Source organism: Paramisgurnus dabryanus, chromosome 1, assembly GCF_030506205.2.
Source record: "Paramisgurnus dabryanus chromosome 1, PD_genome_1.1, whole genome shotgun sequence".
Lineage (NCBI taxonomy): Eukaryota > Metazoa > Chordata > Actinopteri > Cypriniformes > Cobitidae > Paramisgurnus > Paramisgurnus dabryanus.
In genome coordinates, this window is record NC_133337.1 from 37,748,984 (window position 1) to 37,773,855 (window position 24,872).

The following is a 24,872-nucleotide window of genomic DNA, read 5'->3' on the forward strand; positions in this document are numbered from 1 at the left end:
ATATCTAAAACCTGGTTAAAATCGCAAGAGTTAATTTACAAAAATACCTGTCACGGTCCCGCAGAATCAGTGACTGTACATATTCGGACAGATCCGAAACTAATTCTGCATCCATGTTTAATAAATCCCTCCTAAAACATGCTCGTTTAAGCTTGTCAACATAGCCTCTGCGGCTCTTTCTGCCTCCAGCTAAGCCCCGCCCACACAAATACGTCACAATGTTTACCAACTGTAAAAGGGTCTATAAGGATGTCTGTAAAAGCATATTTGCATGCATCCTCTGCGAATAAAACTCATGCGTTTGGATGGAGATAAATTCACATGACCTGAATGTAGAATTAAATACATTTTAAAATTGTATTTAGCACTTGTTGCTGCATATAGACATTTAACATTTTCGTGATTTTCTTCTCTTTATTTATATCAGCTGCCACTCGCTGTAGTGGAGCGATGAAAAAACTTTATATTTGATCATTTCACCTGAAGCTGAAGGTATCAATGTTTAAACTGCATGCAAAGAAAGACACTTTCAATGATGCAGAATAAATGTGAAGTGCATGACCATACGGGGCTTTTAAGTGGTCTAAAGGGATGTGCAGCATTTATTGCATGCTGAATTACCACATGGCCCTGGTGTTGGTCAAAAAACAGTTGGTAATTCAGCAGGGAATTTTTACGCGGGTGGTCGCAGAAAAACACTGACATTCTGGATTCGGACAGCAATAAAATTACTCACTACCCCCTGTAAATGTGGAAAATACATTACATCCTCACAAGGAACAATTACTGTCCGAATATGGCTTAAGGGTGTTTTCACACTTGAGTCCTATTTAAGGGCGTTTTCACACTGCCAATTTAGTGCAAAACTGGGCACGGTTTGCATGAAAATCTAGTAATGTTAAAGCTGTCATGCAGATCCGGAAGTGCACAGGAGTACCAAACCCAGACTATCTGAAAGAGGTGATCTAAGCAAGGTTGGAATGGGACTGTGGTGCAGTACCCGTGATTTTGAAAGCAAATCGGCCTTGAGTGAGCAATCGTCCAGGAAGCAAAGTAACCTGCGCATGTGTTTTAGTCAATGACCTTTTGATCCAGTGTATACATAACAAATATGTGCAAGTGTCGCTCTCTCTGCTGTGCATAACAACAACAACATATTAAAAAAACAAAAATATGTCTAATCGCTTTGCGATTTACACCCTTTTGTATATGCGTGTTGGTGATAAAGTGAGAAGAGGTCAACCAATTCAAAAAGGGCTACGTTTCTGTTTACGTTCACAATATCTCTGTCCTGAAAAGAGGACTCAGATCCATTTTTGGTCCACTTAAGGGTCTCAGACCTCTTTATATTCACTGTATTTATTGAAACCAACCACTAGACACATTAACTATGGTTTTATTATAGTAAAAGGTGTAGTAGTAACCATGTTTTTGCACATTGATTACTATTTGTATTATATTAGTTTTACTACAAATACCATGGCCAAACTATGATTATTGTGGTGAGACCAAGGCTTGACATTAACTTTTTTGCTTGAAAGCCACAGTGGCTAGTGGTTTTCCAACATTATTAGCCACTCAGCATTTAAACTGGGCACAATTTTGTTGTTGGGAAGAAAACATTTTGTGTTTAAAATTGACTTTAGCATGGTAAAACTTCTTGATTTATAGTAATTGTACTTAATTTAGCTAGAATTAAACCCCTTAACCACCCAAATTAAGAAAACTTAGGGATGTCAGCTGTTATATCACTACAGATCATATCATATATTTAGCTGTAGGAAAAGCATACAGTTTAGTAAGGCATAAATAAAATAGAGTCAATATAATAAATGTTGTGCAGATGTGTATACGATTAACTGAAAAGATAAACAAAAAACTAGACAAACACTTTTAATTCATTGTTTATGTAGTCAGCCAAGAGATGTAGCCTACATGAATTTTACTGTCAACTTGTTTATGCAAATTGTATTTTGATAATGTTAAAAGGTATTTAAGACTTTGGTCACTTTAAAAAGAGCAGTACGTCCTGCCTTTTTATATTGCTAGGCAACCACCGAGGCAGCTTTCCTGTCAATCAAACAGCTCCTTTGTTGTTAACTGTCATTTTAGCAGGAACTTTAAAAAGAGGGCGCTTGCTCTTACCTTGATCGAGGGTAAAAGGTGCACAAAAACACAGGAGACAGTGAATGAGTGCAGTCTGGTTGTTCCAAACAAATGTAAACTTCCCTCACTACAACAGAAGACCCGCCTCTCCCCTTATTCGATTGCACAATGGAAAGACGCAAATTACGTCGGGCACTTTTCCACTCCCAGCACTCCTTCAAAAATGTGTGCTGCGGCAGGTGGCAAAAAATGCAAGGCGTTCGCGTGCATAAACGGTTCGCAAAACACTTGCTGCCCATAGAAAATCATTCACAAAAAGGCACCTGCAACTGCCATAAACACATTTAGTTTGCCATAAACACAAATCCAAATAAAGTTATTTTATCTGCGTTTAAAAGCTTTGGTTTACACACCCCTCATAGTTGCTGACAGTCTGAGTTTTGCTCTGCCTTTGAACAGAATGTGTGATGATGTTGATACAGGAAGTACTGGAATAGTTCATCTGATATCAGTCAGTTTATTGTCTTCATACAGCACAATTTCACTTAAGTCTCAAATCATCAGCAGTTGGTTCAGTACAGAATCGACAGGATCCATGATTGAGACATTTTAACAAACTGCTTCCAACAAAGATTTTACACTGGTTACACCATTATCCCATTTCTGGTAAGATAATCTAAAACTCTTCTCTTTCTTAAAAAGAAGAAAATGTAAAAGTGCTGGTGATCTTTAACATTCTTGACCTGTTTGATGCTTGTGTAATGCTATAAGTAAATATATGTTTGATTTGTATACGTGAGTTACATTATGGGGTTTAATATATGATTTCATGAGTTCATTTAGGTGTGTGTTTCCCCAGAGGACTGATCTTATTTTAATGAAAAGATGAAGATGAAACAACAAATCATTATTTTCATTTGTTGTTTACAAGGTTTGTTTTTCTAAAACTTTTCAAAAAATGTGTTTGGTTTTACCAACAAAAGTATAAAAGTTTAGTGTGAGGCTAACTGTAAAAACATGGGAGTGACAAGAATGAAAATGTGAATTCAAGTGCTAAATGTATGTTTGGTGTTTACACATATTCAAACTTTACAATAAACAAAATTACAACTATATTAATTACAATAGATCAAATAAAAACGCACCTTATTATTTTATGTGATGTAGACCTCAATTTTAATGCTTTGTTTAATCTTTAAAAATGATCCTGTACTGCAGCTGAATGTTCAGTAAATCTATATAATATGTATTTATTTAAAAAATATATTGTGTTGTAACATTGTGTGCGTGGGGGTGTGTGTATAAAGAAATAATGAAATAAAAAATGCCTTAAAAAGCTCAAATAATAAACAACCATCATGTTTGTATTGTAGGTGTTTGGTGTCAAAATTGGCCCATCAATCTGCCAGATAAGATTGAAGCTCTGAGTGGATCCTGTGTGACCATAAACTGCACATTTACTATTGAAAACAAATATGACAAAGATCTCACTGACAGTGCTGCAGGAGTGTGGTATAAAACTGATACTAAAGACGACAACAATATTGTGTTTAGGTCCGGTAGCTCCAATCTACCTTTTAAAGGAAACATAACTGGAAAATTAAAAGACAAGGACTGTACTACTATTTTTTATGACGCTACTTCAAATCACAAAGGCAGATTTTTCTTCAGGATTGAGGATGGACTTAAATGGACCTATACACACAAATCTGTTTTTATAGATGTGATCGGTGAGTAACATGACTGAAAATCATTTTGTTAATTACAAACTGCAAACACGTACAGTGCAATAAAATCTGTTTTTGTCTGTAAAAAAATACAGAATGATTAGCTGGAGTTATAAATGAAAATATAAGAGAACAAAAGTTTCTTCCTGACCTTCTGATAACACCGCAAATATATTTGTGTGCATTTCAGACTCTCCCCCCAAACCCACAGTGCAGATGTTTAAGGATCAGATGGAGGTTGAGGTTCAGGAGGAGGTGTTAGAGGGGAGCTCTATGTATCTGCGCTGCTCTGCTAAGACTCTCTGCTCCTCTTCTCCACCAACTCTCACATGGAGCTCCACTGACAGACTCCACCTCAATGAGAGCAGCAGACTACAGCTGGATCAACAGAATCAAACTGAGATCATCTCTGATCTGAACTTCACTGCTACTCACCTTCAACATGGAGTCACTTTCATCTGCACTATAACCTACCAGCTACAGCAGAGGAACACCACAGCACAGAACAACATCACATTACGTGTTCAGTGTAAGAGTAAATAAATTTTATTATATTGACCATATGATTGTAAATTACATTAGATTATACATAACGATGCATTAATTTATTTTCTCCTCAGATGCTCCTAAAAATACATCAGTGTCTGTGTTTCCATCTAACTCTGTACTGGAGGGCAGTTCAGTGACTTTGATCTGCAGCAGTGATGCCAATCCAGCAGTGCTCATCTGGTACAGAGAGAATGGAGGACAGCTGGAGGAGCTGCAGACTGGATGTAATCTCACCTTGAATGTGACTGATCGTACACACACAGGACGCTACTACTGTCAAGCCAGAAACCGACATGGCACTCAAAACACATCAGTGTGGCTGGACATTCAGTGTGAGTATTAACTGTCTATTTTACTTCTATTCTCCAGCATGAATAAATTATGCAGCTGTGTTGATTTATATTTGGGGTTGAGGAGACATGACAGAAGGATTATTGCAAAAGTGAAGTAAACTGAAGTGGCAAATGTAGTCTGACGTTGTCACACTCAGAATTCTAGTCAGAATTTGAGTCTGATACCGCTCCATTGGGCTGTGATTATGGGGTGTGTTTCAACCGAACCAGGGCAAAAAATGTCTCCGCACTCAGTTGGATAAACCTACAACCAATCAGAGCAACCGAGTGTGTGACGTATGTTCAAATGGCGTCTGTCCTTTTGCAGCCTGACCTGAACTGCTAGTTATTTTGCTACAGTACAACGTTAACAGAGACTAACATTATGATTGTATTAAGTCTAAGTTAGCAAATGTACATCGACACCTACTATGTTTACAGCATTTCATTCATATCCTGACATTGTGAGTTATTTACTTAGTCATACAGTCTGACTATCTCTTACCATTCGTAATAAACATCATCCATGGGCTTCCGAAAAGGAGCTGGGAACGACCGCTAGTTATATCCATGTTGTTGTGCTTGCCGAGTTGCTACGGCCGGCGTGATGCCCATTTCAGTTGCTTCTTTCACTTGGTCCTCCATGAGTGCGATCAGGTGAAACAACAATGACCACTGGGTTTTCATTGTGTCCCATCATCTTAGCCACCATCAGAGCCAGGTGATAAATTAAATGTTTGCAGAATCCTGTAGAAGGGATGGCTAAAACATCTTTCTGATCAACAAATTCCTTGATCGTGTTTCTCTGTTCCTCTTTCAAAATCAATGCGCTATCGATATCTTCTAGAACAGACTCGATGGCAGAATCTTCACATCTCAATTCTCAAGTGGCAGCAGTCTTTGTTGTTAACCGATTCAACAAGCGCTTTTTGGTGACGTTCTTGATTAAGTTTCTGTTGATTATCTGTCCATCATCGTATAATGCCCTCCCTGACAATTTGACCAGCTTTGGGTCGAGCATAGTTGTGCTACAACGGAGCTACACCATACAGAAGCCATTTCAAAGAGGATCCTCGGAAGCCAGAATTTTAAGGATGCTACGTCATCGACCTCCGTCGAAGGACTGTCTAAATGTCGAGGATCCTCAAAATTTCAGCCAAGGACTGAGTCCTTCATTCGAGAAATATTCCATATACAGGAAAGGATTCATATGTGTATCCTTTGCGCTCTTCACGCGCTGAAATCACCCACAATCCTATGCGCGCAGCACCGAAAGCACACCTTTCAATCATGCAATGACGTAATGACGTGCACTTGCTAGCCTGTTCCATTTAACGTGTTCTCCGAATGCTTAAGAGGAGCCTCGCCTAGCCTCTGAAGGAAGTGACTTGTAAGGACTAGTCCTGCTAAGGAAGTATCCTTGATATTGAGATTCGGCTGGCACCCATGGGAAATGGTGTGTTAACTTCAACCTCTGTCCCACATGCTTACAGTGAATGCAGTGCATTGAGCCATTTTTTATAGCAGAGCCACACAAAGTTCCTCAAAAAAATGTAGGCCTTCTTTTTGGTTGGTGAATCCACATTCGCTATATGATCACCATCACCAACTCCAAGAGTCACATTATTTGTCATTTTCCATCTTCTCTCACACAGACTAAATTTCAGGAGCATACAGTATGTAACCAAAAGAGCTGCAATTTTGAGCCTTGTGTTTATTTAAATGTTTTACTTTCTTTCCGACTCTTTCAGCAAATCCTAAACAGTCTAGAGGAGAAAATATAAGATTAGGACATTTAAATTGTTTTTATTAATAAATTTACAAAAAAAAAAAAAAAAAACATCACTGCTGTGATATTTTTAAAGATGTCAGTGCAAGGTGTTTTCAGTTCAGACAATTCAAGCATGCATTTTAGTCTGGGAGTAGCCTTAAGCCCTGTCCGTGAAACCGCCCCTGAAGTTTTGCTATGTCTGTTACATCATAGTTTGGTTAGACATTATTCACACATCAATATCATCATCATCAATAATGTAAGGAATAATTGACAAGGTGCTTTTGAATTATTTGGAACCCAAGGTGGTAATGCGGCAGGAGTTGATCAGCGTTATTTTCAAATAATTCAAAGGATCGCAGTCAGTTATTCTGCTTATACCATGGTCACCACAAACATTGCTCTGGTGGTTATTTTAAGACATTTGATAGGTTAGGTGTACATTTTACTGAAAAATAATCAACACCTGAACATTTCTCAACCAATCAGAATAAAGCATTCAGCATCCCTGTGGTATAAAACATAAGAACATATTAATAATATCAATAATGATCTAGCTGTGCAGTGTATGACAAGTGTTGACTAAATGCTTATGATTTTATTTACTCTGTGAAACACAAAACGTAGAAATTATTGGAAATATAAGTGAGAATTGTAACTTAGCATCCGTCATTCTTTCATAAAGTTTTAAAATTGTGAACATGGCCATGAAATCTTAACTTCAGCTGTATGACAAAATATAAATTCTGTGCCAAGACAGCAGTTCTATGAAATCAAACATTTCATTCAATTTGTTTACTTGTTACAGTAGTTACATTAAACAGATTTTGAACAACATATGAGTGAGTAAATATCTGAATTTTAATTTGTGGATGAACTGATCCTTTAAATAGGACTGCTTTCTTAAATCTGTAGTATTTCATATCTCTACAAATCACTTTGAACGTGTTGCTGACCATAAAATAAATACAGTACATAGTGATGCACTAAATTTGAAAGAATGAATCAGAGAGAATGGAGCACAGGATTCAGTTACTGTCAAGATAGCGATTAAGGCAAGGCAAGTTTATTTGTATAGCACATTTATTTTTACATATTTTCTCTCATATATCGTTTCCTCATCTCTATGTACAGTTAAGCACTTTGAATGACCTCTGTGTATGAAGCGACACACAATAAAACAAATATACATGAGAATTTAAAATAACAATTAAAAGAAAATAAATGTGATTTAATAAAAAAAGTTTAAATGTGTAAAAAAAGAATAAAACAGAAATTAATTAAAATTACTGTAGTTAAAAGTGAAGTAAGTGTGAAGCAGCACAGTGCTCATTCAGTAAATGCAAAGTTAAACAGATGTGTTTTAATCTAGATTTAAAAGTGTCTACTGCACATCTGATCTCTTCTGGAAGCTGATTCCAGCTACAGGTGGCATAATAGATAAATGCTGATGCACCTTGTTTTGAATGAACCCTTGGTATTTCTAACTGACCTGGGCTGCGTTCTCCGAAACTACCTTAACGCTACGTCGTTCTTAAGTTGTACCTTAAGCTGTACCTTATCGCTAATACGTGTTTGCCGAAACGTTCTTAGTTATGTATACCTTCTGTAAGTCATACGTTCGGAAGGTTGGTCTGGAGCACTCTTAGCTATACCTTATCCAACATGACTCCACTAGGGGCCATCACTTTCATAAAAGCTTACATTGCAGTCTATGTAATACGACTAAATATTTGTAAAAAAAAAAAGTTGCAATACACTCTGTGTTTAATTAGGCAAATATTTTTATATTTAAAGAATAAAACATTTACATAATTAGACATCATTACATTGATGGTTGTTAGATTTTTAATTATGTTTTCCAAAGGGACGTCATCAGCTGCAAACTATTAAATGCTACAGGATTAAGAAACTATTTAAAATATATATTTTTGGTGATGGAGTTGGTGAAACTGGCAGCTATACAGCGAATCCTACTATTTCATTTGTGCATTTCATATCCGTTAAATCTTAGTCTACCGGCTAGTATTTTAGCTGCATAAATAAATCGGGAAAAATTACAAAAAAGAAAACTAATTATGATTATTAATGTTAATTCGACTTTGCATCAAAGTTTTTTAATGTTTTATAACTTTGAGGCAACTGCATGCCATATTCTTTAGAAACATTCAAAATAAACTGCGCACTTGATTACTGCTTGTATAGTCTCCTAAGGTCAACACAATTTCCACATTAAAACTAATCAAAGCTAAAATCTACAGCAGTCAAACTATATATTTATATAGGCTATTATATAATATTTTATATGTTATATTTAGACAGACAGGCTCCAGAAATGCGTCCATTAAGCTTTATCCGCATTGTAACCACGCTGCTTGCACATCCAGTGTCCAAGCACAATAAACGCGTGAACTAATGAACAACAGCAGTTTGTACTTTATATTTTAAGTGTAATGCACAGCCAAGTACTTGCACGACCCACCTTCCCCTGTGCAACGCACTTATTGGGAACCCCTAATATAAATGATCCTTTCAAGGCATAGTGGATGAATTGGAGAAGTTTAAACATGATGGGCTCTATCTTACACCCGGCGCAATGCAGCGCAATGCGCGACGCAAGTGTCTTTCGCTAGTTTCCACCCTAATTTTCACGTTTAGCGCCGCGTTGTTTAAATAGCAATTGCATTTGCGCCCCCTTTTGCGCCCATGGGCGTTCTGGTCTGAAAACGAGGTGTGTTCAGGCGCATTGTTGGCGCGTTGCTATTTTGAGGCAACTAAAATAGACTACGCCATTGACCAACAAAAACCTGGTCTAAAGTCTAAAGTCAATGGCGCAATGTGTTTTATGTTATTTAAAGAGCGCATTAGTAAAATGCGCCTAAACACGGGAGGACAACGCGGGTTTGCTTATCACAAGGTACATAATGCGCAGCAGCACAAAAATGCTTTTAAATATGAAAGATTAAAGGATTGAATGTAAAAGATTATTATTGAATCTCTTGGACATAAATGAGGACAGATTATGAGACGTTAGAAGGCGCAAAGAGCTGCTTCACCTGCAGCCTGCTAAGTAAATAAATGCTTTGCTTTAAACAAATGCGTCTGTTTTTAAATGTTTTTTTTTTTAATGCTACCTCACGGATTTATTGTCTATGATGACTCTGTACCTGTGGATATGGTGAGATGAGAAACATTTTTAAGTAATGCTTAAAAAAACTCTTTGCTAAAAAAAAACGCTGTCCAAAGTGCTGAAACGTGAGGAGAGCCGTTTGTAAATTCTTTATCTCCTGTTTATTACAAATAAAGTATTTTTAGAGTACAAACCTTATCTTACATGCTTGTAAATAATTTTTTGATGATATTGGATAGCCATACATTAAAAGCAATTACAAGCCTGCTTTTTACTTCCATGACTAAAAGAAAACGGGTTTTAAAGGTTTTGATAAAAAAATAATTTCAATACAAGTGAAAAACAACACAATTATTTAACATTAATCTTAAACTGGGGATCTTCTTCCTCCGCTTATTTTTTCAGTTTACAAAGTCCGTCATCTAAATAGGGATTAGACATAACGCCAGCGCAACTAGCTTTTAAAGGGGATGAGAGCAGAGACTCTCATTGGTTTATTGCACGTTACGCCCAAAATACTCCCATTACAATAGGACCTACCCTTTTCGACCATGCGCTCGGCGCAAAATCCATTTTTCCCGTCGTTAAATTAGCAAAAGTGGATTCGGACACGCCCATTTAGATGTTGCGCTGTGCGCTTTAGACAATGCGCTTAGATCGTTAAAATAGGGCCCGATACGTTTGGAAATAAAGTTGCGGGTTTTGCACGGGTTTGATATAAAATATAGAAGGTTGAATTTAGTTGTTTGCAATTTGAAATATTTTTTACCAGATAGGTTACCAGTTAGATTTATTCCTAATAAATCTAACTTGAACTATTTCTAAAATGTTTCTTTAATAAATAACACCTCTATCTCACAACGCAGCGAAACCTATTACATGAAGTGAATAATTGATTGTCGAGCGATCAATATCAACCTATTCAGCACCTCCACCATGGACAGCACCCGCTAAGGTTGAACTTAAGAAGGTTTACCTTAAGCAACATCCTAAGGTATAGACGGTTTCATCGGACGCACGTGATACACGTCTGGATCCGAACCTTACTTCCGGTTTCGTTTTTTTAATGGTCTGACTAGTTACTAAACTGATCTCTTGAACAAATGCCTCGTCGAAAATAACAAATGTTTTGGTTTCCTAGGTAATCTATGTGTTGTTTTTTTTTGCTTGTTATATAAATAAACTACGTTTAAAGAACTTTGTTATTATTTATTCTTAGCGGAGTTTACCGGAAGTTACATGCGGACCGCGACAGCCGCTTGTTTATGTTGTTACTGCTGAAACGGTCTATAGTTCGGAGAACACACGTAGGAAAGGTATACCTGTAGTTAAGGTTTGCCTTAAGAGTCTTCGTAGCGCGCTAAAAGACAACGTTATCGGAGAACGCAGCCCTGATCTTAATGATCAGAGTAATCTGTTAGGTTTATGTTCAATTAGCATATCTGACATGTAGTTGGGTCCTAAGCCATGAAATAATTTATAAACGAGTAACAATACTTTAACATCTATTCTAAATGTAACAGGAAGCCAGTGTAAGGACCTGCGGACTGAAGTAATGTGCTCAGATTTTTTGGTTCTGGTCAGAATTTTATTTATTCTCATTTAGTTATTATTTGTTTAATTTGAGGAAGTTTTGATGCATCCAACTGTTAATTTCATCAATGCATTTACATAGAAAGTCAACGGGGCTGTCATTGAGTGACAGTGCTAAGTATATCTGGGTGTCATCTGCATAGCGGATGTATAGCTGCTCAGCAAATAATACATTCTGACTGCAGAAATGGATGATCTGAAAACATTAGCATAGCTTTTCTACTTTTACCATAAAGTGACAAATCAACCGTTTGGGTCATTCTACAAAAAAGGTGGAAATGCTTGTCCCTTGCTTTTGCAAACCCCTTAATCATTTAATTTGACCCAATAATCCCATAATGAAATATATTTAATAAATATAGACTGTCCTTAAAATTATTATTTATGAGTTTATTTATTTATTTATTTTTCTTTTTTTCTTTTTTAAAGTTTTTTTTAAATGTCTGGTCCTGAAAATTGCCCTGTTCCTTTAAATCATACATGGAAGTTGAACTGTGTACCTATTATTTAAAACCATGTTTTTTATAAAACAAATCTAATTTACATTTAACTTTAACCCTGTATGAATTTACTACAACACTGAAATGGTAAAAATACACTATTAATATGAATAATATCAAATAAATATTTGTCCCCCAAATTTATGTCATTGGTGTTACCCTACCCAAAGCACTTTTATTTTGAAACAATGCATTAGCTCTTTGAAGTTGTTCATGGGTCAAGAGGTCAGTGAAAGAAGTGCAGTAGATGAAGGCAAAAGGTTTTTGAGATGTCTTACCTTATTTGTCTAAAATATCATGATATATCTAAGAATTTTGAGATAAGATTTTTGGATGTCATTAGTGTTACTCTTTTTTTATAGCTGGGAGTGTTAAGATTTTTACATAAAAATACATTATACTGAATACGTTTGTGATTGTTACATCTCTAATGGCAGCCATTTTGTTAAAATATAAAAAAATCTGTAAATTGTCATTGGTGTTACCATCATTGGTGTTACCGTCATTAGTGTTACTTCTCTAATGAGTACTTCCTAAGCACTAATCCTTTAACTGACCAACAAAAAAGCATAAAAACAAAACAATATGGAAAATTTTATGAAAGTTTATCATATTAATTATCTATTATTATATTCTTATTTTGTCATTGGTGTTACATTGTGTCATTGGTGTTACATTGTGTCATTGGTGTTAAACCAAGTTTTGGTGTTATGAATGTTTTTTTTTAGCCTGGTAATACCATCCTCTGCTATTTTGCTTCGCTTCATAGACAGAGTCTTGCTGGGCATAATTCACAATCGTTTTCCTTCTCGTGGGAGGGGCTAAAATCATTGGTCTAAACGTAAGCCAATCACATAACGTTTGGATATGATGTACGTTAAGGGTCGGCTCAGCCGCATCAAATATCTGATGTAAAATACACGTATGATGTGAAAACAAACCCATCGAGCGAAATATCGGAGTTAACATGACTATGAACGACATTTGCAGATTACGTAAAGTAAATCGGGCCAGAGCTAGTTGAACTATTTTTACTGTGTCTTTCCACTCACGTCTTAGTGGAGGAACGCCCCTCTCTCCGCACAATCTCTTCCACCAGACAGCCATAACCACATGTAAATTAAATCTTCATACCATATTTTCTGATTAATCAGGAACGTCACCCAAGAATGTTTGCCCACGCGTCCTCCACCATTAACTGTGAACAATTAAATTCCCTTCCATGATTTCTCGATCGTTGTGCACGTCAAGCTGTGCTGCACACAGTTTCTCGATGACAATCGGTAATAGTTGATAAAATAAACGTTTACCAAAACTTGTCGGGAGTAGGGCAACAACATCATCTCCATTCAAAATGTTTAACAAACACGGTGCTTGTTCGGGCTTAAGTTGGCAAGTGCCGGTTCTCCACAACAGAGCAAATAGCTTTCTGTGCCTCCATGTCCACTACAAACTACAACCATACATTCGGCGCTTAGCGTCTACGTCACGGCTCTCAGCCTGCCATCTGTTCGTTGATTTGACAGCCGTCTCGTTGCCTGAGGAAAACGGTTAGAATGGGAGGTATCTCAGACTGAGTACAGTAGCGTAATAAAATTTAGCGGAAGTACAAAGTCTGACGTACTCAGGCTCGTATTTTCATGTACTTTCTAGTAATATTTTGTTGTTGATATGGGATGTAAGATATTGTTGTAAGCCTTTTTGGTTGAATATTTTTGTTTTTGTTGGTTTTAAAGAAAAAAAGTCAAACTGAGAATCAAATAATTTCATACAATGCTGGGTAAAGAAGAAGAATTTAATTAAACAAATATTAATAATCAATTATTTTTCTTGCTGTTATCATTCCTCTACTCAACTAATACACAAACTGTAATGAGAAAAAATATTTAGTATCAACATTAATGTTGTTTAAATCACAGGTAACACCAATGACAAATAAATGACTCCTGGATTCTTTATTAAAATGTATTAAAAATTTAAAAATAGATTAAGCTCGCCGTTTTGCGGATTCATAGATTTGACAAGTTAATTAATGCTATTAAAGAAGTTTTGGGTACGTTGAAAGGAGTTCATTTAAGCAAATTTCCATCACCCGAATTCAACCTTTTCTGTAGAATGACCCATGTGCTTGAGTTAATGTAAACCGAATATAAATAGATTTGGCACACAAGGGTTGGGAAGACTTTGCACGAAAATAAGAAAACTGTAAGTTATACATGTAAGTTATACATTATACGACCCGCAATGTACTGTGTAGAATACACAGAATTTACAGCGTACCTATTTGTAACAACAGAGTACCTTTACAGTACGTACTGGTAAGTATAAGGGAATAATATGGTAAGTTTGGGGTAATAAGCGAGTAAGAATATGGAAAATTGTACCTCTTTGATCTGTAGATGTATATAGTAGTTACCAGGTAACTATTATATTTGCAGGTTGTAAATTAAAGTGGCGCTTGTTACCCCCTTGTTCTGTGTATTTACCGGGTAACTATTATATGTGCGGGCTGTTAATTAAATTGGCACTTTGTTCACCTCTTGTTATAAATGTAGCTATAGGGTAAATATCATAAACATACACAATATTATGATTTTTATTTTAAAAACAACTTATTTCAAAACACCTTTACAACACTACATTTAAGTCAACACTTATTAACATTTATTTCAAATAAAAAGTCATGACGTTTTGCGGCTTGTCTTCCTCTGTTGGTCTTCTTGTCCACCAATAGCTCGGATGTTGAGTTGATGTAGTCTCACAAATGCTGTTCTGTATTACATATAAAAAAATAAAACCCTTCAGTAAATGTTTTCTTCACTGTGCCTTGACAGAAACTGAGTTTTCTAAGCCAGTTATTGTTAACTTTAGGCTAACTTATGTGCTAGCTAACCTGATGCTGACATTACTTGAAAAAAAAACATTGTTTAAAAACATGTTAGTCATCTATTAACAAAACCAGTCACCTTATCCAGTGTCTAGATCCTGCTCACATTACTCGCAGCCGTACTAGTAAGTGTTTAAACCTTCTCAGTAAAGAGATTTCACCTCAGGATCGCGTTTCACCAAAGCCTCCTGCAGGCAGACAGGCGCGCACTCTACACCTGCACAGTACACATCATACACATGTATCTTCTTTTGCTTCAGCGCCAGCTGGATACCCATCTGCTGTAGAGGTACTTTGTTGTTTTAAATGGGTACGTTGTCAATTCTGTTTAATTACACAGTACATTGCGGGTCGTAATATAAAGTGTTAACCTATTTATGCAAATGTTGTGATTGGTCAGGTTAAAGAAACACGCTGCTTTCAAACTTTAAGTTAACTCATTTTGTGTACATTAATGTATAGAATAAATAGGAAATCACACTTTAAGTCAGGGGTGGACTAGGACTAAAAAGTGGCCATTGACTTTCTCACCCAGAGTAACCCACCACACCCTGTTCACAACATAGCATACTGGCCATACTGATGCACAGACTATTTTTGCAATTTAGAAACACAAATGCTACACTCTAAAAAAATTTTTACACATTTTTTGTGCTATGCTATTTAACACATTATGAGTTGTTAAAAGCAACATAAAATGTGTTTTTCATTATTAACACTAAGGGCTCTATCTTACACCCGGCGCAATGCAGCGCAATGCGCGACGCAAGTGTCTTTCGCTAGTTTCCACCCTAATTTTCACGTTAAGCGCCGCGTTGTTTAAATAGCAAATGCATTTGCGCCCCCTTTTGCGCCCATGGGCGCTCTGGTCTGAAAATGAGGTGTGTTCAGGCGCATTGTTGGCGCGTTGCTATTTTGAGGCAACTAAAATAGACTACGCCATTGACCAACAAAACCTGCTCTAAAGTCAATGGCGCAATGTGTTTTATGTTATTTAAAGAGCGCATTAGTAAAATGCGCCTATAAACGGGAGGACAACGCGGGTTTGCTTATCACAAAGTACATGAATGCGCAGCAGCACAAAAATGCTTTTAAATATGAAATATTAAAGGATTGAATGTAAAAGATTATTATTGAGTATCTTGGACATAAATGAGACAGATTATGAGACGTTAGAAGGCGCTAAGAGCTGCTTCACCTGGTAAGTAAATAAATGCTTTGCTTTGCTTTGAACAAATGCATCTGTTTTTAAATGTTTTTTTTTTTTATGCTACCTCACGGATTTATTGTATATGATTACTCTGTACCTGTGGATATGGTGAGATGAGAAACATTTTTAAGTAATGCTTAAAAAAACGCTGTCCAAAGTGCTGAAACGTGAGGAGAGCCGTTTGTAAATTCTTTATCTCCTGTTTGTTACAAATAAAGTATTTTTAGAGTACAAACCTTATCTTACATACTTGTAAATTATTTTTTGGTGATATTGGATAGCCATACATTTAAAGCAATTAAAAGCCTGCTTTTTTACTTCCATGACTAAAAGAAAAATGGTTTTAAAGGTTTTAATAAAAAAATAACAATTTCAATACAAGTGGAAAACAACATTTATTTAACATTAATCTTAAACTGGGGATCTTCTTCCTCCGCTTAGTTTTTCAGTTTACAAAGTCCGTCATCTAAATAGGGATTAGACATAGCGCCAGAGCAACTGGCTTTTAAAGGGGATGAGAGGTGTGACTCTCATTGGTTTACTGCACGTTACGCCCAAAATACTCCCATTACAATAGGACCTACCCTTTTCGACCATGCGCTCGGCGCAAAAACCATTTTTCCCGTCGTTAAATTAGCAAAAGTGGATTCGGACACGCCCATTTAGACGTTGTGCTGTGCGCTTTAGACAATGCGCTTAGATCGTTAAAATAGGGCCCTAATTGTGTCGTTTTTAACAAATCCGTTTAGTGTGTACTTAAACTTCTAAATTTAAATTTTTTCAATTTTTTTTATTTATTTAAAAGAGTACAGTGTACATTTATCAACATTACCATAATGTAAATGTACCCCGGTTAGCTCAAAAGTGCTAATTTTCATCGGCAGTCCTCCAGCCAGGTGTAAAAGGCAACCTTAAAAAACAATCACATTTATAAAATCACAAAATAAAATTACATAGAACACATTGTAGGTAGCAAGTACAATTCATAGAAAATAATTATAAATTAATAAATACACACAAAATAAACTAGTGCTCACAGGTTTGGCTCTCTATAAGCCATTTTTTTTTGCATTCTCTTTGAATGAAAGAAGTCACATTTATTATAAAATGTATGCATTTGAACTATTTACGAATAACTAACCATAACATAAAACAAAGTAACACCTGAGGCTTTGTGTGTTTATAAGTCAAATCTGAGTGTGATGATCTCTCACTTTTCTACATTTTTTACGTTTTCTACCTCATTTTCTAGGAAATATAAATAACTGAAACCCCACTAGAAAACCCAGGTAACCAAAAGTGTGAACAGGTTTTACGGACACAAGGGAAACAAAAATCTGTTTCTGGGTAAACTGTCCAAAATCAAAATTATATTATATCTAAACAAAAGGGAACAAATGGCATTTAATCACAGAACAGTCATGGCTTTAGAGGACTTTAATAGGATTTACTAAATGATTTCTTTACTTGTGATAACAGTTCTGCCCTCTCATGAATCCTTGCAGTTTGATTCAATCCACAATAGAGACACATTCATACTTTATCTTAAAAAATTATAACATAGCAATTCATTACATTTCATTACAATTCATTGCTTAGCAAATCATGTAAATTAAATTGTTTATCTAAAACGGCAGAATTCGCCAAAAGATAAGCAGTTGCATACCTGGATTTTATCATTCAACTGTTTATCATTAAACATTTTCTGTTAACAGACAGCAACACAAAAACAATCAAAGTAACGTAAAAGCAATTTGAGAAATCATACACATGAAACTCCTAATCTGTAATCTTATTGGGTGACTTTCGTGATCGGATTTGATGAACAGAATCTCCTGCACTCTTTTATTTGATTGGTCAACATTTTGACATTGACATGCACCAAAGCCCTTTTAGGGAAGCCTGCAAGCTTAGCATAAATCACTTAATGGGAGTCCAAATGGTACACTGCAGTCGCGAGTGCCTAGTTCGTTTTTTTTTTTTGTAGGAGACATGCGGAAATCGGCAAAACAGGGACGGTTTCACCGGTGGAGTTGAGGCGGTCCACAAGAAGTGATAGTGCACCCAAAATCCTGTCCCATCCACGGTCACGGCTCTTCATGGCAGGCGCTGCTAAAGATTTAATACAAGATAAAGATTTAATCAATCCGAGCCAGTTAAATCATTATAATGTCTATTTTGTTTGTTTGTTACAATTTCAACTTTTTTAGGATTAAATGGATTTAAAATACATTTTCTCAATTTGTTTTTTCATCAGATGCTCCTGAAAACACATCAGTGTTTGTGTTTCCATCTAACTCTGTACTGGAGGGCAGTTCAGTGACTTTGATCTGCAGCAGTGATGGAAATCCAGCAGTGTTCAACTACACCTGGTACAGAGAGAACGGAGGACAGCTGGAGGAGCTGCAGACTGGATATAATCTCACCTTCAATGTGACTGATCGTACACACACAGGACACTACTACTGTCAAGCCAAAAACCAATATGGTACCCAAAACACATCAGTGTTGCTGGACATTCAGTGTGAGTATTAACTGTATATTTTACTGTATTTTACCAGCTATAGCGAAAGAACACAACAGCACAAAACAACAAATGATAATAGGATAATAGTAACATAAACTTTTTCACTTTCAGATGCACCCAAAATCTCTCTCTTCAGTTGTAACAGAACTGATATAACTGTGTGTTTGTGTGAGGCTCATGGGAATCCCTCTCCTAAAGTGGAGTGGTTTCTATCTGGACGTCCTGTCAGTAACTCTACAAACACATCCATCAGTGAGGAGCGATTGAACAGCACAGACTTGAGGAGCTTCATTTCTCTCCATCAGTCACTTACACACACAGACACTCTGCAGTGTGTCACCATCAACACTCACAGCACTGCTAGTGAAAAGATTCAACTCTATCCCTGTTCTCATGAGACAAGTAAGTACTCTGTTTCAACCTCTAGATCAGGGGTGTCAAACTCATTTTAGGCTGAGGGCCGGATGGTAAATAACGCCATGAAGTGCGGGCCGGATAATTTTTTTAAACCTTAGTGTGCTGATAATTGTGTTAAAATTAACTTAACAAACCAATTATTAGTTTGTTTAGCAAGAAAACCAGAGAAACACACAGCTCTGTGAAAACTACATTTCATAAGGTCACACTCATACTGTATATTATGCACACAAATTTACATCTGTACAAAACCCACTGGCCTTATAGGTTGAAAAGCTTTAATTTAACTTCTTTTGCCTTGATGCCAAAATTATTTATAAACCATTCACTTTTCTTTGGAATATATTTGTAATGAGAACAGTCATTTAGAAAATGCTAGATGGGGCAGTGGCCCAAACCAAAAATGGCACTATGGGGGGTGGTACTATTATTATGGTTTTAATAAAGTATTATAAATATTATGTATTAAATTACTAGCATCAACTTAGACAAGTGATTATAATGGGAAATATAATAAGAATTAAAGTGTGACAATCTGCTAAATATTCAATATGATTTACCTGCTGGCTTGATGGAGCTTTGAATCCATATTTGCAATGTTGAACTGCTGCTAAAAGCCTCTCTTTCCGTTCTCTGTCGTTATTTTGTGAAGGCATTGGTGTTTTTTGTATTTTTTGTCTACAAAGTGTGCCAACAACAGCAAATTTAGTGTTTATATTAACTTAGATCTGATCGGGAACATTAAATCGATTAGACAAGCATTGTAACGTAAATAAGAATGTGGATATTTTGGTTTTATTAGCTTGCTAAGTTGTTAGCACTTTTAGAACACTGACAGCAAATCATTACCGGAAGAAATACATAAACATACTTACAAATTACTAATTCTGCGGTTTAACAACTGATATAATGTAATGAATCTACCTGTTAATGCAACGAACTTCGGAAACTGTCGTCTTCGCTCTCCAGGCAGAGAGTGGACACAGAGATGCTGCGGAGCGGGCGGGAAAACACGAAGTGGATCACCGGAATCAGTGGATCTTTAGCGGAGCGGTAACAATAAAACGGCAAGTTTTTTGGGCACCGTGTTTAGTCTATGTTCCGCGTTTTGCTGCTTTCCGCAAGTCTCTCATATTAAAAACGAACTAGACACCCGCCTAAAAGGGTTTTTAAAATATGTATTTAATATTTAATAATACTGTATAAATCATCACGCGGGCCGGATTGGACACCTTTGCGGGCCGTATCCGGCCCGCGGGCCGCATGTTTGACACCCCTGCTCTAGATACATAAATGTTTTTAATATATTTCTCTTCAGGTTTCAGTCTTTTCTCTGTGCTGATTGGAGTTTCAGTAATGATGATCTTGTGTGTCATTAAACTTCTTTGTAAATTATTAGCACAGTGTTATATATATTTTTTATTTTTACTTACATTATCCCATGGAACGTTTCAACTGTTATGGTTTGTAGGACGAACCCATACGCAGACAGCAGGTACAAACAAAATACTTTTATTTATAACTCAAAACAGAAAATAAATCCCACGAGGGGGCAAAAACAACATGAACTAGGATAGTATAAGGATAATATAAAGAACACTAAACTGTACAAGACTACACTAAACAGGATAACATTAAACAATGAACTAGACTGGATACAATAAACACAACTAGACTGGACTGGATACAATAAACTAGGGATGGCTCCCGCGAAACTGACGTTTCGACACTGTGTCGAGATCCCGAAGCGTAAATGTTTCGAAACACTGCTCCGAAATGTGATTCGAAACACCCATGTCACGTGATGAAGTGATTCGAAACACCAAGCGGTGCATTTCACAAGTATTTCGAAAGGTGGCGTACCTGTCGAATCTGCTTCGAATCTTAAACTGACGGTAGGAAACAAAACTGACAATACCTCATAGATGCGTTTTTGGCAAGATCAAATACTATAAATTACTGAAAAGATGTAAATTTTCCTCATAGGTATGTAACACTTAGGCTACTTACAAAAAATGCATGCCAGCAAGTGTCCCTTGTGTGAGAATGTTTTCAAAGGCTGGAGAAATTATATGTAAAAAAGTAGATGGTTGAGTTTATCAACACATGACAATTTATATATTTGAATAAAGATCTTTATATGTAAACAATGTGGCATATTATGGCTTGATATATTTTATGAATCTCTTATTATTTATTTGGTATATTTCTATTCTATTTTTTTTCATTAAATAAACCCGAATAGCCTATAGTTATCGACAATTGTGAGCCTAAAAGCTCATGTAGTTGTCAAACAGATGTTAAAACAACAACAAAACTATTTTATTATTATGACGTAGCACATACATTTCCCAGGTTCGATCATAAGATCTACGAATGAGAGTCGAGAGCACCATCCACTCTCCCATTCTATCACTTGTGTGTCAATCAATCAACATGTGGGATACAATTTGTCAGCGCTCGTCTAAAATCTTGTCAAGGCTGCTTCATGTAAAGACATGCAAACGACCGCTAGGTGTCACTGTGGAGGCGGTTTCGGATTGATGTTTCGAAGCCTCGAAACATACGGCACAATTGATTCAACTGTTTCAGTGTTTCACGAAGCCTCGCTCTGCCCACCACTACAATAAACACTACTAGACTTAAAGACAGCGTACTCACAGGATTACAGAAACAATGCACAAGCCCAGGACAACAAACACAAGGATCTTAAATAGAGGACAACTAATGAGGGCAACAGGTGACAGGAGTTAAACAATGAAGAGGAGGATAACAAGGGAGCGGGGTAAAAGAGACAAGACACAGGGAACACGTGGTCTAGTAAACCAATACTGAGACCACGTGAACCCACACAAAACATGGGTCTGTCATGATTCTGCCACAAGACTAGATTAAACAAAGGACAAGATGGCAGAACCATGACATCAACAATGTTCGAATCTAGAGAATTTGTTTCTGTTCAAAGGGCCGCTTGTCCATTGTGTCATGTCCATATTTTCCTCGCCTTTTGCATTTGCTGCCATAGAAACCGGCACTGTGCAGGCCGATCGTCGTATGAGCAGCCGATCAGAGCAGCACTGTTGTGTAAAAGTTTATAAAACTTTATTTCATTACGTCATCCATGATCATGATTTCCTAGACCCCTTATCGACAGTAAAGGTGAAGACTACATCTCATGACTTTTTAAAGTCCCTGTTAAGCCAATCTTGAAGAATGTTTCTAAGCACCTTAAGTAAGGAATAATTGACGACGGGCCATTGAATTATAAGAAAATAATGCACACCCAAGGTGCAATACACCGCAGGTGTGCATTATTTTTAAATAATTCAAAGGACCGGAGTCAATTATTCCTCTTATTCCACGGTAACCACAAACATTGCTCTGGTGCCTATTTTAAAGACATTTAACAAGTTAGGTGTGCGGTTCTCAGAAATTAATGCATACCCACGGAACATTTCTCAGCCAATCAGAATACAGCATTCAACAGACCCGTGGTATAAATGTATTGCTAACACTGTAAACTATGTAGTAGTTGGATCGTAAAACAGTATTTCACTGTTTCTAAACAGTGGTTCGATGACACACTTGAGCCACAGCGCATGGCTCGTGCCCCTAAACTTATTGCAAACATCCATTCATGTTTAAGCAGTATTTAAAAGTTGAGAGAGATGGCAAGCTTGCCTGTGTGTGGGCTTGTGTGTGGCAGCTGTTGTTGTTTAGTGACCTCTATTGGCAAAAATTTTATTGTGCTTTTAAATCATGTAAGTACTTTGGTGTGTTGTAAATGTTGTTAAGTAAATTGTGTCAAGCTTTAATTTGACTAACATTTAGAATTTTGCATTTGGCAGGCATTTTTATTTAAATCGACTGACATTCATGAGAACTGAACAAATGCCCTTTACAAGCTTTACTTTACATTTATTTATGTTTCTCTTCCATGTGCATGTTGTGTGATTTTAGATATTCATATAATTATTTTCCTGATCATCATAACACTGATTCTTATCCTGTATGCTCTGACTGTTGGATTTGGACTTTACAGAATTAAACAGTAAGTTATTGACACAACAATCCATTTATATAGATAAAAATTAACAGTAGTTAGTGATATCGTGTTCTGCTGGGTTTTAATAACTTGATTAACTTTCTTCCAGATTGAGCAGCAAGCTGAAGGTGAGTTTGTGATGTTTTACTATAGTAGATAATAATGAAAGTGATGATGATGTTTGAGATTGTTTTTGTTTTCAGGTTCACAATGATGCAGGCGCATATGCTTCTCTTCAGCTCTCTGCTCCGGTGTCTGAATATGAGACTTTGAATCTTAAGAAAGACAACACACAGTAAACAACAAATAAAGATTTGGTAATTTCATCAGATTTGTCCCTCTGTATATTAAAAAGAATATTAATTTTAATAAATAATAAATAAATCTTACTCAACTTTAATGCAAGTGCTGCTTTGATGTTAGTATTTTTTACATGTATTGCAGAAGTGATTAATATGTGATGTTCAAAAAAACAGGAAAAGACAAAAAATACCAGCACTCTTAACATGCTTAAAAGGACCACACCTAAAAAATGACTATACCCTTCATCTGTTATCACACTGGGATCTGGCAGCAACAAATAGATGTTTTTGAACTGTAAATGTCAGTGGCAATGAATTTATGCACACAATTTTTAGTATTTGTGATACAGTTTCTTTAAATGTAGAACATGTTTGTTTAAATGCTTTCTGATTTTGAATGTTGTACTAACAATTAGTAGCAACAAAAACTTTTTAATTTGATATTCTGTACATTTACAGAATTTATTTATTTATTTATTTTTTTGAAAAATATAATTTTGTACAAATTCCACTTTCTTTATCAAAATAACAATAAAAACACCTTAAAATGTATTACCTTTCTTTTATTTTTTATTTTTCCTTACTTTTTAATCTCCTTATAGGTGTTTGCTCCTTGTCGCACACCCAGACTTTTACATTTCAACAAAATACAGTTTAAAAACATATTAACTGAAAAATAATAACTAGTAATGTACCAGAATTAAGTGCTAGAAAAATATTAAAAATTCATTTTAATATTTAATGTGAGACCACTATCAATATTACTTTTTATACAAAATATAGCTGTCGCGCAGCATTGGTGTAATTTCAACAACAACACTGTAATGTGCCTTTAAAAAGTTTGTGTGAAAGATTGTTTAGGTGTTTTCTATGGAAATGTTAAGTGACATCAGAGCTCATGCTGGACATGGAGGAAATTTTAATTCATTAAATATAATCATTAAATATATTTATTATACGTCAACATGCTGTACCTTCAAGGGTGCTTTTAAAAAGCCAAACATTTTAAGTTAAATAAGAGTATTTTGAATACATGCAAGTATTATTTCAAAGCTAATCAGTGCAGCTACAGTATTTCACAAAAACTACAGACATGTCATCTCCACCAGATCATTTCCACCAGAGCATGTGTAAACTGTCAACTGTCTTGTCCCTCTGTTATCTGTCTATCATCTTGTCGCCTCTTTTATGTTATGTGTTACACTCTGTACGTAGTGCTTTAATCCCCCTGCCCTTATGTGCCCAGGGTCTCAATATACTGGTTGAATGGTTACGGTAGGACAAATAATGCACTGTATATAAGTTAATCTATTGTCTGTATTGTAATACATTGTGTAAATAATTTGCTTTATTAAAATTGTCCTCCGAAGAGGGGGGTGGTAGCGGGTCAAAAAAAATAAATAATGTGAGTAAGTGTTTTCCTACACTGTAAGAAATTATTTAATTATTTTTTCCATTACTTTTCTTTTTATCAATGTAACAAATAGATTACAAGCCAGTTTGTTAAACGTTAATTAGAAATTATGCAAAACCACCTGTGTTGTGGTTGCAGTAATTTATAAAAAAACACCCATTTTTTGTGATAACACAGGATACCAGTTTTTCTCTCTCCATACAGTAAAATTTAAGCGTCCATAACACACGCTGTTTCTGCATATCTGATGTTAATCTGGAGTACCTATAGAGTAGTATTACATCCTTCATATATCCGAAGAGTCTCTTAGTTTTATCAGATTTATAAAAGACAGAACAGCTTTACAGAGTCTTTCCGATAAC

At 36.0% G+C, this 24,872-nt stretch overlaps 1 protein-coding gene across 1 annotated transcript; it reads left to right on the top strand.

Annotated features, from left to right (window-relative positions):
• The first annotated feature begins 2,991 nt into the window (after window positions 1-2,991).
• On the top strand, window positions 2,992-23,530 carry LOC135749779 (sialic acid-binding Ig-like lectin 13). The gene is made up of 8 exons (XM_073816170.1): window positions 2,992-3,037; window positions 3,480-3,836; window positions 4,024-4,362; window positions 4,454-4,714; window positions 18,444-18,734; window positions 22,710-22,800; window positions 22,904-22,922; window positions 22,998-23,530. The coding sequence occupies exons 1-8, from the start codon at window positions 2,992-2,994 to the stop codon at window positions 23,091-23,093; spliced, it is 1,500 nt and encodes a 499-aa protein (XP_073672271.1). The 3' UTR covers window positions 23,094-23,530.
• Window positions 23,531-24,872: the final 1,342 nt, after the last annotated feature.

Bases quoted from the DNA above. Each gene is read 5' to 3' on its own strand.
- LOC135749779 (XM_073816170.1), top strand. From the start codon at position 2,992: ATGAAGATGAAACAACAAATCATTATTTTCATTTGTTGTTTACAAG. The intron at 4,363-4,453 runs GTAAGAGTAAAT...TTTTCTCCTCAG, and splicing joins CATCACATTACGTGTTCAGT to ATGCTCCTAAAAATACATCA. The intron at 4,715-18,443 runs GTGAGTATTAAC...TTTCACTTTCAG, and splicing joins AGTGTGGCTGGACATTCAGT to ATGCACCCAAAATCTCTCTC.